The 16586-nt window shown below is 39.0% G+C and overlaps 1 protein-coding gene across 1 annotated transcript in view; it reads left to right on the top strand.

The window, feature by feature from the left end:
- Positions 1 to 16586, top strand: part of LOC104407187 (utrophin-like) — a 116645-nt gene that overhangs the window by 77653 nt on the left and 22406 nt on the right. Inside the window, 11 exon segments of the mRNA XM_010016388.1 lie at positions 3437 to 3552; positions 4307 to 4427; positions 4429 to 4462; positions 4979 to 5182; positions 6103 to 6284; positions 6920 to 7070; positions 8552 to 8671; positions 9403 to 9504; positions 12524 to 12631; positions 13315 to 13494; positions 14772 to 14938. Of these exon segments, the coding sequence (XP_010014690.1) occupies positions 3437 to 3552; positions 4307 to 4427; positions 4429 to 4462; positions 4979 to 5182; positions 6103 to 6284; positions 6920 to 7070; positions 8552 to 8671; positions 9403 to 9504; positions 12524 to 12631; positions 13315 to 13494; positions 14772 to 14938 (1485 nt within the window).

Genomic DNA, 16586 nt, shown 5'->3' with positions numbered 1-16586 from the left:
TCCCTACATCTTCATGCTTGAGCATTTGATGGCTTCTGTTTCAGTGTTTCAGTGATTCATTGATTTGGGTTTGTGGATTTTTTGGTGGTAACAATAACAGTAGAGAGATAATACCAGAGCCTTGCAAAGGCTGGAGGCAAGGCAGCAGTGTAACTCTCTCAGTTCCTGCACATGCATGCACGTTTGCTAATTGAGATGGATTTACATCCCACTTAGTGTGCATTACACAGTGAAAGTGCTGAACGGGTCTCTGCAGAGGGGGTTGACCACCTCCTTCCGCTGTACTTCCTTCCTCCTTCTCTCTCTCCTCTGCAAAGGGAAATATTTCTTCAGGCAGAGTTTGCCATATCATTTTAGTAGGAAGCTTCAAAACGAAAGAGTAAGACTCTGTAGCTTTTCTTCGTCTTTGAATATATCTGACTTGAAAGACAATATATGCAGCTTTTCCAGGAGAACTGTTGAGCAAAAGAATCAAAGGGTAATAGAATACTTCAGATAGCTGTAGAGTATTCATTAGTTTGTTCATTATACTTTATAAGGAATGGTGTTAAAGCTTCTATGCATAGATCTTTTGTGTTCTTTCTGATTTTTGGAGAACTCTTCAGTAGTTTAAAGAAATCATCCATAGAGACTCCTATGAAACTTTCATGCCATGTTTTTGCTTTCTTTTTATAAAGTTTTTCTTTGAGATCTACCCCATTCTAACCCAGTGTACCGTAGATGAAGTCAGCTCATTGCTTTGCATGAGATGACTGTTCTAAACCATAAATAACCATTTTAACATGGTAATGGTATGGTAATTTCTAGAATTTAACCAGACCTCCTGGCCACCAGGTATCTGGCATGGCAAAAGCTTAACAAATACCCAGAATATTTATACCCAGCAGATACAAAGTGTTTGCAAAAGCATGTGCTCGTTTTGAGCCTACTGTTCTCTACTCTCAAGTGACCATTTGGCCTCTGCTGACAGAAACAGTAGTTTCTGTCACAGGCTCGCAGGCTTCAGGATGTTTGCCTTGACATACCTGTGTTCCTTGCAGACCAGAGCTGGCTTGTGTTTAGCATCCATGGAAGAGTGGGGAGCGCCTGCACCACACTGAGGCCTCCTGAAGGTTTGGAAGGACTGTTCTGGAAAGGCAGAGCAGCACTAGCAGAGGTGTCTCTGAAACTTCAGAAGTATTAACAAGTCCCTTCTCTGGGTGATGTGAGCTATTCTTATGGTTTTCATACCTGCATAATTGCCTTTAAAGGTGTAGCTAGCTCTGCTCCTGAGCGTGTGAAGCTTTGTGATGGAGACAGTGCCAGCTTTAGACACAAGTGAGACCTAGGTGACCTGAGGGAAGCAGAAGCAGAGAGGTAGCAAAATTGGTTTCGAGTTGTTTGTTATCCTTAATATGTTGTGACTATGTGCTTGGGCTTTGTGGGATCTGAAGTCTGTGAGCTCTGCCCCTTTTTCAGAGCACTGTTAAGTAGTAAAAGCCCCTGCTGAAAACTTTAGCTTGAGTAACTGTGCTTTCCTCTGGCTTCCCAAAATTTCTTGGTTACCTGGCTCTGCTGATCTCTGAGCTTTTTATTCCCTCTTCCTGGAGACCTGGCAGCTGCGTGTCAGAAGTCAGCTTTTTCTGTCTCTGGGCACCAACTCTTTAGCCAGGGAAGCACCATTTTCCCCACACTTCTGAGAAATCTTGAGCTGGGTTTAATTTTAGGTCAGCTTTGACAGAGAAGCTTTAAAAGGCACTTGCAAAGAACAAGGGGACTGGGGCAGGCTGCAGAAGGACAACAAAGCTATTTAGCTTACGCAGGCAGTAGTGCTGCCCTGCCTAAGGGCACTTTCAGTATTGCTTTTTTAACTTAGCTTAATATGACACTTAATATAGGAAATTTTTTGTGGATCCCATTAAGAGGTTTAGTAGCTTGCTCTTCTCTTTATGTATCTATCAACAATTGTTAGCAGTGTTACCTCTTGGCTATAATGTCTAGTAACTTAGAAACACTTGCTATACTTAATAAAATTATATGAGGTAATAGGACATTTAACATTTTACTGTGCTAGTCTTTCTTTTCCTAATATTAGCTTAGTCCCTCTCTGAATTGAATGCTGCTCTTTGGTACAATTTTCTAGCTCATAGGTAAATACCTAGATTGTATTTTATTAAAATTTGTGTTACCACATCAGTGTGCAGGTAGCACATGTACAATATACTTAGTGCAATGTGTTTTTCAAAGTAAGAGTCTCTGCTAAAGCTTTATGGGAATCAATGGGGTTATCCTTGTTGCTTCTTGCATGGAGGTACAGTATCCTGGTAGCTTCTGTCAGGATCACTGTATATCTCATTTCCACATTCACCCTACCTTCCTCTGGCTTTTTGCTTCTCAGACCCTGCTGGCTTATGGCTTTGCTGTTTCATGAAGTGTGGTGACTTGACAGATGTTATAAGATACTCTCAGGTCAATTTACAACTGAATTAAGTATTAAAAGAATTAAAGGCGAGCCCATTTCTTCCTCCCCAAGTTCTGTAAAGCGTAGAAGTGATAGCAGTGTTTTAATGAGAAGCCACTATTACAGGGGAAAGGAAAGTATTTTAATTGCAGCTGTGCTGCTATAGCATTGGGCTGATTGTGCCCTCTCGGTGTAGGTATCGCTAGGAAGGGCTCTGTTTGCTGATCCCCCGCTTCCTGCTCTGTGCTCTGCTCTGCTCTTTGCCCCTGAGACTTGCCAGTAGGTTTTGGGTGCACAGCTGGACTGGAGATTTGGTTTGGGTAATGCTGCTGTGAGATGAAGGCTGCTCGCACTGTAAATCGATCAGCAACTCAGCCTGATTTGAATTGTGACTCTCATAAGCACTTGTGATTACGTGTTTTTTAATGAAGGGAAAAAGGCCATGGGAAGGGTGAGCGAGCATGAGTGGAGACTGCTGCTGCTCCTAGCTGTGATGGTCTGGGGTGGTCACTGAGCCACATCACAAGTTTGGAATGAGGCTCTCCAGGAGCAATGACTCTTGATTACCCAGCAGAGCCTGATGCAGAAAGCACGTACTAACAGAAATGCCAGGAAAGAAACAGTTGGAAAAAAACCTGGTTCTGGAATAAATTTTAAACACAGAGTTTGGTTATTTTCTAGTTAGTAGTATTTAATGTCCTGTTGCAGTAAATGAGTGTATTTATAGAATACATGGAATGAAAGGTTGATGTTGTGGTGGACATGCAGTCAGATAATTGATTTCTGATTACCAGTTTCTCACTAATAAAAAGAAAGCATGTATTTGTGTTTATGCATTTGTGTATGTACACTTCTGTTTATTTCTTGTATGTATGTTTATATTTATGTTGCTTGGGTAGCTACCTTCATATCCATAACTTCGTATTCTGCATGGTATGGAATTTTTTCTTCAGATAAAATTTACTATTTTCTTTCCTGTTTTGTCTTTACTTTTAGACCTGAGCTTTTCAGCTGGGATAAAGTTATAAAGATGTCCCCAGTTGAGAGACTGGAACATGCTTTCAGCATAGCCAAGAACCACTTAGGAATTGAGAAACTGTTGGATCCTGAAGGTGGGATATGGTTATTTTAATTGACTAGGAGCTTTTTTGAGCTCTCTTGGAAGAAATTTCTTGTATTGACATCTACTATGAATACAAATTTTAGCAGTTTTGCACAATGATATTTTCTTTCAAGTCTTTAAATTGAGGTTTAAGAGAATGTAATTTGTCGGGTAAGGGTATGTCTGTGTGTGTATGCTTCAGCTTCTTGAATGTGGAGGTTGGGATTGACTTACCATTCAGAGACAGTATACAGAAGGTGAAGTTGGTGCCCTAGTTTTATTTTAAGTAAGAGTTCTACTGTGCAACGGTCTGTGCTTCTTGAGATGAAGTAGAACATTATGTAGAATGGAATAGCTTAAGAGCTCACAATCTTTTTTTCTTTTCATATACATGAATAGTGGTAGCTGCTAGAGCTGTGAGTACTTAGAGGATAGGAATGCTTACCAGAAAACTTTTACAGCTCGTCTTTAAAATCCTGAGCTGTTGCTCTGCGTTGAAGTGAGCCTCTGAAGTTGCATTCTGTAAGAAAGCTCTCAAACTTTAATGTGAAATTACTTCCAAATGTAGAAAGCATTTTTTTTTCTTCCCTCCTTCATATTGCCTTCAACATGTCAAACATGGCCTTTAAGTTAAAGCTTACTAAAGGCTACTTAAGAGAAGAACCTGTGATTTACACTATATGTAAAGTCTTAATATTCCAAGTAATGATTTAGGAAAGCAGCATCTTCATTTCTCTCTCCCCAATTTTATCTTTTTGCTGCAGATGTTGCTGTACAACTTCCAGACAAAAAGTCTATTATTATGTATTTAACCTCTTTGTTTGAGGTCCTTCCTAAGCAAGTCACTATGGAAGACATCCGGGAGGTGGAGACTCTTCCAAGGAGTGGAATGTGAGGATGGAGAGTTCAACATGCAACAGGTGTGTTTGTCATCAAAGTTTGTCTGGCCTTTCTTGAGCTGTAATTTTAGCTGCTCTTCAGGGATGTCTGGAGAAGGCAGTGGAGCATGCCTTCTATCATGGGGAACACAGTTGGGAAAATATGAAAAATCATAGCATCTTTGTGATTGACTTCAGTTGTTCTGTCTTCCTTTATCGTCTTTTCTGAATTACATACAAAATTCTGTGTGTTGAGATAGAAAGTTCTGTCTTTGTTATGCCTTTTCTTCTGGTTTTCTTTCTTATTTCTCTTAACAAGGTGGAGAAAGTGGCCAAAATAACTGATTTTGCCACAGGACTTGAGGTGATGGTAGTAGTGATGGGTTTTTGGGTGTGGGATCCATTCCTTAGTGGTGACTGTAGCCCTTCTCTTTAAAATGTGTCTATTTTAACATTATGTGAAGGATTAAAAGGAGTCTTAGTTGTTCTATTCTTAGTATGATTTGGGAAGGCATCTTCAATGCACTTCTGAGACGTCACTCTTCTCTTGCTGTCTAGGCTGTGGCACTTGATGAGGAACAGGGCAGTTCTAGAGCAGAGACTCCCAGCACGGTGACAGAGGTGGATATGGACTTGGATAGCTACCAAGTTGCTCTGGAAGAAGTTCTTACATGGTTGCTGTCAGCTGAGGATGTGTTTCGGGAGCAGGAAGAAATATCTGGTGATGTTGAGGAAGTCAAAGAGCAATTTTCCACTCATGAAGTAAGCTTCTCTTGAAAATTCATTGGGTTTTTGATGCATGCTGTTTCTTTTGTCTTGCTTTTTCTAAATGAAATGCACCTCTAAATGAATGTGGTGGTGGTTTTCTTGTTCAGGTGTGTTTTGTTTTTGTTTTTGGTTGTGGGTTTCTTCTTTTGTGGGGGGGGAGAGGTTTGGGGGTTTTGTTTTTTACAAATAATAGCTTCTTGAAAGTGTAATAGAAGATCTATTTCCTAAAAAGACTTTAGGACAACTTACAGTGAAACATGCTTCGAAACTTTAATGTAATTTTTTTATCAGCTTTCAGTGGGTGGCTCACTGGTGTCTTTAATACAAGGACAGCCTGATCCAGTCTGATTCATGCTTCTCTGCTGCCAACTACTAAAAAGCCTGGTCAGCCTTATGTCACTTGCTGTTAAATGAGGACAATGTTGAAAACGATAATCATGTCAATTTAATTCAGTGGTCTCTCTGTCCATTAGCATAGTTTATTTCAGAAACATATGCTGTTTCTTCCAAATTATTCTGGTTTCCAAATTATTTTGCTTTGGTTCTGTTCCAAGTCTGAACAAATGTTCTAATGTTGTGAGAAGTTTCAAGTGTCATGTTAGATGCTTTAGTTTTATCCTGTGTCAGCTTACTGTATACGGTTGAATTTAAAATCTGAATGCTGATCAATATGAAGATTTGTGCTACAGTTTTAAAGCCAGGAACCAAAGGAAGAGGTGTTCTGGGAGTATAGTAAGTGCATGAATCTTTAACTCAGAGAGAGGTACAGGTCTGCCATGCTTATGTGTTTGATGGTGCCAGTTCATTCTGCAGCACTGTTTCAAACGTGACAATTTATTAGGACATTTAGAAATTCATAAACTCCCTTAGGAGCTCATACCTCATGGTGACTTGGCTGGTTGTGCCATTTCCAGGGTTTTATGATGGAACTTACTGCACACCAGAGCAGTGTGGGCAGTGTTCTGCAGGCTGGAAACCAACTGGTGGCCCAGGGAAATCTGTCACCCGAAGAGGAGTTTGAGATCCAGGAGCAAATGCTGCTGCTGAACTCTCGCTGGGAGGAGCTCAGGGTGGAGAGCATGGACAGGCAAGCCCGGTGAGTCATACCCACAATCTCACCTAGAGCTGCAGGACCAACGTCTGGTCTGTGACATGAAATCCACCTTTTTCATGCTTTCCAAAGTGAAATAAAAGAAATTATTATAACTGTGTTTTTATTATTATATAAAAGTATTTTGTGACTTTTATGTAAATGTTCCAGACTATATATGACATCTACATGCAGTAGTTACATAAATGTGGTTTTAATATTGTTTCAGTGGTTTAAGTTCCTCAATAAAGCATATAGTAGACATGGATAACTATGTGTGTTTACAGAACCAGAAGGCACTTAGAAGAATTTTTACCGCCTGTGGGTTATTAAGCTGAGAGCTGCACGTCAAGGGAGAAACTGCATTTTGTTGCAACCCTCAGCAGAGTCTCTCTTAGCAGCAAATTTCTTTGCAATAAACAATCCCCAATATAAATGGCATAGTTCACCAACTCCTTTTTGTTGAGGAAAAAATCCAAGGATACTTAACTGTGTCCCTTAGCTTAATGGGGAACATTGTATTGAATAATAGCTAACTGGTTTATGAATGGCCTTGCTTCTTTCCTATAGGAGCTAGAACTTAGTTTCTTTCCTTGGGAAGACTGTTTCTGAAATAACTCTACCTATGCTTCCCCCTGTAGCCTGCATGACATGCTGATGGAGCTCCAGAAGCAGCAGTTGCAGCAGCTGTCTGACTGGCTGACAGTGACAGAAGAACGCATTCAGAAGATGGAAGCTCAGTTCTTAACGGAAGACTTGGAGTCCCTTCAAAAACAGCTGGAAGAACACAAAGTAAACCTTTTTGTCTGTTATGTAATACGTATGGGAGAAGTATTTGAAAGATGTGTACAGTGGTGGGTTCCTTAGCTGAGAAACTTGATTGTGTCAGTTGTCAATACACAGCTGTGTGCTTTGAGGCTGCATTTGCTGTTTGGAGAAGGATGATAATGGGGTAGAAAGGAATTGGAAGTTTCTGGAAGTGCTTTCTTAACACTTGAGCACTGATGACTATAGCAGAAACTGCTGTCTTGGCTCCATGCAGGAAGCAAAACCTGTAAGGCAAACTGCGTTAGCCTCACCTCGAGCAGGAAGCCAGGCTTCTCCAGGTAAATTGTTGGTGTGAGGGATAGTATGGAAGGTACTGTGGACAAACTTGCCTTCAATGTCTGGCAAGCATTGCTAAAGCATGCTTGAGACTTACACGTTAAAATAATGCAGGAGTTAAGCCATCAGGAAGGGCCTCCCAAGTCACTGATTCCAGTCCCTGCTTTTACAGGGATCACATCCTAAGGGGATGCATGGACGCTGCTCTCTGATGTGGCACAAAGTTTCTGAAGTGGTTTAGCTCTCTACTGAGTATCCAAATGAGAGTCCAGCCTTTCTAGCCTGCAGTGTTTTGGTTTTTTTGAAGGAGTAAGATGGCCTTTTGAGACTTGTCTTGGTTGCAGCTTTGGTTTTCATAACCACTCCTGAGGTTTGACCTTCTCCCCAGCATAGGACATATCTCACAGGGCAAGAACTGTGGAGTATTTTTAGTTTGTATAATTTCCTGTGCCACATTTGCATTCTTTCCTCTGTCTCCAAAGTCTGGGGAGTTTGAGGTGTGTTGTTCATGGAGTAGCTTAGGATATTCTGGTATGAAAAGTGATACTTACAGTACTGTAGAAGTATATTGATCTGGCAGAGATATTTTGGAGGTAGGCTTTAACCATGGAATCTATTCTTCCAGAAGCTGTATGAATACTTAAATCTAAAAATTATTGAAAACTAATTAGCACTGCATGCCTTCTGCAATTTTCAATTATTCTTTTTGAACATCAGTATCATTTACAGCGCTGTTGATACTTACAAGAATTATGTTGTCAACTATTAAAAGACAAATGTTCTTAATGATTTTTCCCTGTTTGACATGCCCTATGGTATTTGCTTATTAAGAATAATAGCTTTTTATAGAAACATGCTCTCTCACCTGTAACAGTAGATATATAGAAGGTCAATGCAGTTGTCATATGAGTCTTCTAGTCAAGTAGGGTGCATACAACTTAAACCACTCCTTCATGTTTTCCAACATTTTACCAGGATTGTTTTGAGTGCACTTCTAGCAGTCTTTTGCTTACATTTATTTAAACTGTGAAGTGATTCCCAGTGGTAAAATCTGTGCTTAACTGTTGAATCTCAAGTACTTTGCCACAGCAGTTGTGTTAGACACTGTGGCCAAAATAGCAGACTAGCAAATGTAATCAAGGTTGGTAACCTCTGATTTGTTCTTCTAGAGCTTGCAGAGTGACTTAGAGACAGAACAGGTGAAGGTAAACTCCCTAACGCACATGGTTGTCATTGTCGATGAAAGCAGTGGGGAAAGTGCAACAGCTGTTCTGGAGGAACAATTGCAGGTAAAATGTTGAAGCCCTCTTTTTTAAATCTAGTAGCAGGCACTTAAAACCTTTCCATACAACTGTAGTCAAAGTTTTTCTGTTCAAAGACAATTTATTCTAGAAAAGTAATTTAATGTTTTTTTAAAGTGATATTAACATAAATAACTTTTAAATTTCCTCATGGTAGAACCTGCAGAAGTGCTGTGGTGACTTTCAACTCAATTCCTGATGAGTCACACTGTTTGTATTCGGGGTGACCTAGGTGGTTTTGTAGTGTATCCTTCCAGCAGTTTCATTAAAATGGGAAAATGCACCGTACAGCTCTTAATTTTCAGTAGGAAGTTAAAATCTGTTGGGGAAATATATTTAGAGGCATGAGCACAATTTAGGTGGGGAATGCCACTTGAAGTAGTTTCCTTTTTTTCTGTTAGAATTTAGACCATAACCTGAAGTATAGGGAGTGTGAAACAGAATTTATTGAAGCAAAATCCATGCTACCTTGCTGGCTCCTTTTGAAATTAATCAAATAGCTCACTGACTTCAGCAAGAGCAGAGATAATGCCACAGGTGAATGCTCTTGAAAGTTTTAATGTCCAGCTTTGTGCAATACAACGATGGTGATTACTGGCAAGGAGGTAGCTATAATGTAGAAAGAGGTAACTGCAAAGTAGAAATTATGCTTTTGAATATCTGTGTTTTGGGCTTTCTTGTGAGGCTTATGAGTGTTCATGAGTTTCCTGCTTTTGTAGAGGCTTGGTGAGCGGTGGACAGCAGTATGTCGTTGGACTGAAGAACGACGAGTCAAGTTGCAAGAAATTCAGCTTTTGTGGCAGGAGCTGCTGGAAGAGCAGGTTAGTAGCATTTTAGTTAACCACAGTGACTCGTTGATTTGTGGAGGGGAAAACCCACCAAACACAAAAAAACCTCAAACCACTTAGTAAGCTTTAATAGCTTTCAGGATAAAAGCCTTGATAAACTAGATTTTGTGTCACTGTTTGGGCTCCCAGTGTTCCTTGAGGAGTAGAGTAGCTGTGCAGTGCAAGAGAAGTATTTTCCAAAGTTTAAATTTGAATGTTTAGAACTCCTTATCAAATAATTTCCAAGGTAGCTTGCAAAATGACCAAGAAGTGGGAATATCCATGATAGCAAAATGACAGTGAATCACCAAGTATTTAGTGGTTTGATAATTACAGAAATATATGTACTTCCAGCATGCATATGTGTACACAGTTGTGCAATCAATTAATCAATAGATGCTGTTTTCCAATTCATAAACCACTTGGTCAATATAGTGAAGCATGCAGTTCATCTTTTTGCTGAGTTTAGACAAACAGTTGAATTATGCAGAAGACAGCATTATGAGATTTTCCTGCTTTGGTATCACATATTTTACATATTATGTATATTAAATATACTGCTCAAACACAAACTAGTTATTGGCATGAAAAAACCCATGGTAACGCAGCTGCATACGTTAGGTCTGCGTGCCTAGTATGAGAGCTTGTTTTGTGTCTCATCTTAAAAAATTTGATGGTTTCTCCTTTGAAGGCTTTACTTATATTATTTTATTTTCTTAAAAGATGGTATTTATCACTGTAAGCTATTGTTCAAACTCTGCAGTATACACAGATTGTTTAGACATTTGAAAGAAGCAGAACAGTGCTGATATAGCTGTTGCTATCAGTTACAGCCTGGCTTCTTTGACAGGGTTGTTTTGTCCACATTTTCGGGGTTGCATATGTGTTTCTCCTTGACCCCTTCCATATCTATTGATAAGCTAAATTTGCAGCTGATGTGACCTTGCTTTTTATATGGATCTGAGATTCAGATTCTTGTTTATCTAATGCCAAGTGTCTATTTAGATGTATTTCTTAACTGCATTGGCATGTGTACATACATACAGAAAATTGTGTGCTAACATTTTCTGGCAACTGTTGGGCAAGATAAGTCTCCGAGTTGAGAAATAAGGATTCCTAAAAAATCTTTGCTCCGTATGTTAAGATACAGACAGTACCTCTCAGTTTGTGCTCTCAGTTTTGATGACCTTATGCGAACATGCTTCTGTCCTCTTCCGCTGTTACGTTTGTCTGGGGAAAACTGACCACTCTGAATATTAACACTACAGTAAAGAGTGTCATCTGCTGTTGGAGTTGCTTTGCATTCAGCTTTTTTTAGTTTGTATGTAATTACTGTAAAAGTGGAAAATATAAAAATCTGTGTTTATTTAATGTAGAATCTCAGATAACAAGTGATGAGGAAATAGAAGTTTATTTTAGGTGGTTTAGATCAGCCTGTATTTGCATTCGTTGTTCAACTATGAACAGTGCATTTATTACTAACAGGTTTGAATTACAGTTCTCTGTCCTTGAGAATTGTCAAATGAGCTACAAAAGTTACAATTTGAAACTAATTAAAACCTTTAATACAAGCACTTTGTTAACACAAAAGTATCTAAAACATTTAGGTACTATCATTTTGCATTTTGTCCAACCAGATGGAGAGATGAGCAGGAGAGATGAGCAGCAGTGATGCATCAGCCTTTTTGTGGCTCCCTAGAAAAATTTTGAAAACCACATTGCCAAGTCAACACAATTCTCACCACTTGGGAAACAAGTTCCTCAATCAGTGCCAGATATTTCTTAGCACTGTGATAATTATGTTTCAATTTTCTAGGGAGAGTTATCTTTGACTGCTGATTTAGCAGAAATTAATCCAATACATTGAAGGGGTTTTAAGCTCCTCTTATGCATAAATATGTTGGCTGGAATACCAGTGTGATTTTTGCAGGGAATATGTGGTGTTACAGTTTTGTTTCTCACAGCCTTATGGCATTTCCACCACCATTATATTTGTTGTCTGTACATTTTGCATAATGGTTTACATTGGCAGTGTAAACTGCCTTAACCCTTTGGCCCAAAAGTTGCTGTAGTCAGTTCTGGGACAATGCCAAAAATGCGCAGCTAGACTGAGGAGCCTAGTGGATGATGTAGTGTGTTGTTCAGAGAACAAAAAGGTCTGCCTTCCTGTATTGTTGTATTTTTTTTAAGGCAGAGGAGTACCAGTGTGCCAGTGGCTATGCAACTGAGTGGGATAGAGAGCTGATTATTCTAGTCTGTGGAGAGAGCTGTGTAGCAGCAGCAATATGTTGCAACATAACACAGAATGTATAAAAATCCTTCCTGATACCTGGTGCCAGTTATTGCTGGAGTTCCCATAGTAGTGCTGTATGACTGAAGAGAAGTGAGACCCAGGACAGTTTTCTAAGAAAGAAGTAGAAAAAGTGCAAGACCTCTGAGTTTGTGCTATTCAGAGCAGGACACTCCAGCTTTCAGTAGTTAATGAGATAGTATTTGCAGAAGTTATTTTGCAATTGGATGTAGGTACAGTAATCTACAGTCATTACATCAGTAAACAGTAGAAGACTGATTAATATCTGAGTGTTTTACTGACGGACTAGACTAAGAGCTCTGAATTATCAGTGGTATAGCTTCTGTGAAAAAATGTCTGTAATCACAGAGGAAGAGGGTGAAGAACGGAAATGTGTATAACATTTTGATATATTTAATTGTAATATAAGTCCTACATCAGCTTTATGCTGGATATCTGGTTACTATAAGAAATTTTGGGGGGGCGCACTCTGATATATTTAGAAATGGTTTTGTTGAAATACTTTTGCTGGAAAGTATTACTTAATTCTCTGATCTGATATTTCCTCTCCCCGCTCCTTTAGTGTAGTATTTTTGTGAATGCCAAGTGAAATGTAAAGACAGCAGAACTGTGCTTTCCATGCAGAGATCTTAAAGAAGGAGTTGTCAATAGTGGTTTGACAAACTTGGTGCTTTCTTGTGCTATTTTTCTTATGATCTGCAGTGCTTATTGAAAGCTTGGTTAACTGAGAAAGAAGAGGCTTTGAGTAAGGTCCAGACAAGCAACTTTAAAGATCAGACGGACTTGAGTGTGAATGTTCGAAAACTAGCAGTGAGTATTGCTGTATCCTGCTTTATCCTGTCAGATCTCATAGACTAAATGAATGGCAAATTCCCAGTTTGACCACAGTAGGAGCTGTGAATGCATGATACTTTGGAAGCAAGGCCAATATTCTCTCCTTGCCAGATTCTTTCACTTGAATTTTAAAAAAATGTGTACCGCTTTCTCCGTGGCTATTCCAGGTTGTTGTGCTAAACTTTGGAACAACTATCCTGGATTTCTGACAGGGTTTGGAGTTTTTTTTGCAGGCCACCAGTCACCTGTGTTTTCCAAAGTGTGGGTTTGGGTTTGTGGGGTGATTTGTTGGTTTTGTGGTGGTGTTTTGTTGTGGTGTGTTGTTTTTTTGGGTTTTCTTTTGTTTTGTTTTGGTTTTTTTTTTATTTATTTATTTTTTTTTTTATTTTTTTTTTTAATTTAATATATTGGTGTAGCTTGTAACTGAGCTAATAATTTGTAACTGTTAGTCAAGAGATACTGCTGATTGCTCTAGGAGCTGTTTCAGTGACATGCTCTTTTTAAGAGTCTCTGTTAACGCTTTGTTACATGAGAACTGCTTTGAAACCTGTGATGCATCTGGCTGAGGTGGTACACTCCCTGACCCTCAACATGGAATTAAAAGCTAAGATGCAGCAGAATACTTGATATTATTTTTTAATGTTTTCTTTTAACTTCAGATTTTGAAAGAGGACATGGGTATGAAACGGCAAACACTAGACCAGCTGAATGAGCTAGGTCAGGATGTGGCCCAAATCCTTGGGAATGACAGAGCATCCAGTAAAATTGATCAGGATCAAGAAGAACTAACTCAGAGGTGGGACAGTTTGGTTCAGAAGCTAGAGGATTACTCTAATCAGGTACCTAACAAGGCGTTATTACTTTCTAGTTTAGATGCCTGTGTGTATGCAAACCTCATTGATACTGTCAGAAAAATTGCCTAGGTGAGTTCTTTGCATCAGGCTAGAGAAGTAGGTGAATGCTCTTCCACATGGGGCGGACTTTATCTGCTGACAAAGCTGTCTGCATTTTTTTGGTCTTCGAAACCCCAATTCATTGACCTGACTAGTACTATTACTCCTTTCTCACACAGATTAAGCTTCATTTTTCTGATGAGTAAAGCAGGCTTGCCAATCAATGCAAATGCCTTTAAGCATTCTAAGAGTGCTGGGACTGGATCAAATCTGATACTAAAAGAAAGCAAAGACAAAACCCAAACCCCAAAATAGATAAATAAATGGGAGTCATTTATGCTCTATGAGTATGATTTCTCGTCTGTTGAAAATAGAGTAGTTGTTTGTTTGATATGTAATGATGATAGCCAAGCTGGATTGTTAAATGTTTATTTTAGTGTTTTGAGTGCTTGGTAATGTTTTTATTTAGGCAGAACTCCCATTGGCTTCTGTGAGAGTTTTGACAGTTTTATGACTCATATGCCCCTTTTTTTGTGATATTAAAATGTTAATATGGTGAAGGCCGTGGCACTGATTCATGATCCACTTATGGGAGAGTGAATGTCTGAGTAGGGTTCCATTTCAGCCATGTGGCTTTAATTTGTTCTTGCATTTGAGTCAAAGCACTGGAGAGTGCCAAATCCTGTCTTCATCCTTTCACTCCCCCTAAATTTCAAGCACATAGTTAGAACTTACAGGTTGATTCCTATGGGACTTACTTTATAACCCATTAAAGAGGTTTTCTATTGACCCAAGTGACTTTTTAGGTTAAATCCACTGTGTATCAGCTCTTTCTGGTATCTAGGCTTGGTTTTATGGGTTGAATATAAAATATAGAATTGTGTGTTAATAACTCCAAAGGACCTTGGTTCTTTCTGTGAACCAAGCAATTATGAAACAAAACAGATATAGTGCTTATTTTGTTGATGTTAGTTCACTTGGACTGGCATGAAATTCTATTGAGCTGAGAACTTTGATGCTTGGTTCCCATTCATAAAAGGTGAATAATGAAGTAGTTCTCTGAAATGTGTCTGATGAAGATGCTTCATGACAGCTAGGTGTGGCCATTTGTAGGAGTGAATGAATGGGCTTTTATGATTGAGGAATAAAAGGAACCAAGCAGAAGCAATTCAATTTGTGTTTAAAAATGTCATTTAATCCTTTTGCTGACTTATTTTGCATAGGTAACTCAAGCTGTAGGAAGCATAGGGATGTCACAGGTTTCACAGAAGACTGCAGTGGAAACACCATTGAAGGAACAGGTACTGGTTAAACAATCCAGACAGGAGCTGCCCCCACCACCCCCGCCAAAGAAAAGGCAAATCCCAGGGGACAGTGAAGCAAAGAAAAAGTAAGTATATGTCACTGCCATTTTCCCTGCCTCAGTAGATACCACATAGACTCCTGCCTCTTGGTCTTGGCTTTTTTATGTAAGGAATACTTAAGCTGCTATTGTGAGCTTGGGTTTGGGGAACAGGAAGGGAATGTTACCCACAGCCTTGTTTTTAGAGCAACAGAAAGTCTGCAGCTTACATTAATTTCAAAGGGAAATGAATGTTCTTTTTCTAAAAAAATGCAGGTCTTCAATCCTTTGTACCTCAGCTCCTTTGCTTAAAGAGAGAATTAATTCTATTTACTTTCTTTCAGAAAAACATCTTCTCATCTTTAGTTAAAAAGTGTTGTGAAAGTGCCAAATGTTTTGATTTATTTATTATTTCTTTCTATTCTCAATTAAATATATATGCAGGGAGAAACTGCACCAAAAAAAAAAAAAAAGGCTCAGAAACCTGTTCCATCTCCCTCATATTTAGTACCAAGATTAATATTACAGTGATGTTTCCTTTCACAAGTATACCTCGAGCGGCTGACTGACTTGCATGTACAGAATCATAGAAAATGGTTTGGGTTGGAAAGGACTTTAAAGATCACCTATTTCCCTGACATGGGCAGGGTCACCTTCCACTAGACCAACTGGTGTGGGTGGTGTGTGCAGGTAGGTGTCCCAGGGCAGTAAAGCAGTCAGCAATCCATCTGTCCATTCTCCCTGCATGTCTCACAAGTTGTAGAAATTATTTTAGACTTGGAAAGCAAAAGTGATTTGATCTGTTATCACAGTTTTCCTACAGTTCAAACTATTAAGGACAGGGTCAGTTAAAACAGGCTAAACGTGCTGATTTTTTTGCCTGATCCCAGTTACTTATGTTAAAAGCAACAAATGGCCAGGAATTAGAATTTTGCAGGTTTTCCTATGAAAACTTTGAGTGACCCTCAGCCACTTTTGCATTTGTTGGTAGGTTGTTACGCGATGTTAGGATTTACACTGTATTAAGTAGTATAATTGCATTGTGCGCCTGACATGTGGTCTGTATAGTATATCTATCCTTCTCTAAAGTTGTATACAGTATTGGTTAATTTGGGAGTTGGGGTTTTTGGGTTGGTTTGTTTGTCTAGTTTTGGTTTTTGGTGATGGCAAGTTGTAGCTTAGTGCTTTTAGGCATAAGAAAGCTATGTTAATATAGACATAATCACCGTATAAAAAATATTAAGCTATAAGCTAATCTTTAGTCAGCTGAGTGCTCGAAAAGGTTTGTTCACTGTCAGTGTCATGAGTGCTTAAGCTGACAGCTTTTTCTTCAGACCAAGTAGTGCTGTAGACTTTTACAAAATCTAGAACCGTTGTTCTTATTTGTCTTGTCCCTGAGGTTTAGTTTATTACTTTCAAAATGCTCAGCATTAAGAGATCTCTTTTGTGACTTATGAAAGAAACAGTAATAGTTTGCATGAAGGTATGTATAAAAAAAAACGAAGAAATAAATTGCACCGTACATTCTCAATTTGCTCCTGAAGGTTAATACCATAGATATAATTATTACTATGGCAGGTTTTGGAAAGTCTGTCCTACTGCCTGTGAGTAGTAATATGAGAAACATGAATTTTGTGTGCAGCTTTACTGTTTTGGGATTGAGTAATGTGCTGAACTTTAACACTGTCTTAAAAAT

Source organism: Nestor notabilis, unplaced genomic scaffold (genome assembly GCF_000696875.1).
Source record: "Nestor notabilis isolate BGI_N333 unplaced genomic scaffold, ASM69687v1 scaffold9596, whole genome shotgun sequence".
NCBI classification, from domain to species: Eukaryota; Metazoa; Chordata; class Aves; order Psittaciformes; family Psittacidae; genus Nestor; species Nestor notabilis.
The sequence above is the reverse complement of the archived record's forward strand: the minus strand, read 5'-3'. Positions and strand labels throughout refer to the sequence as shown.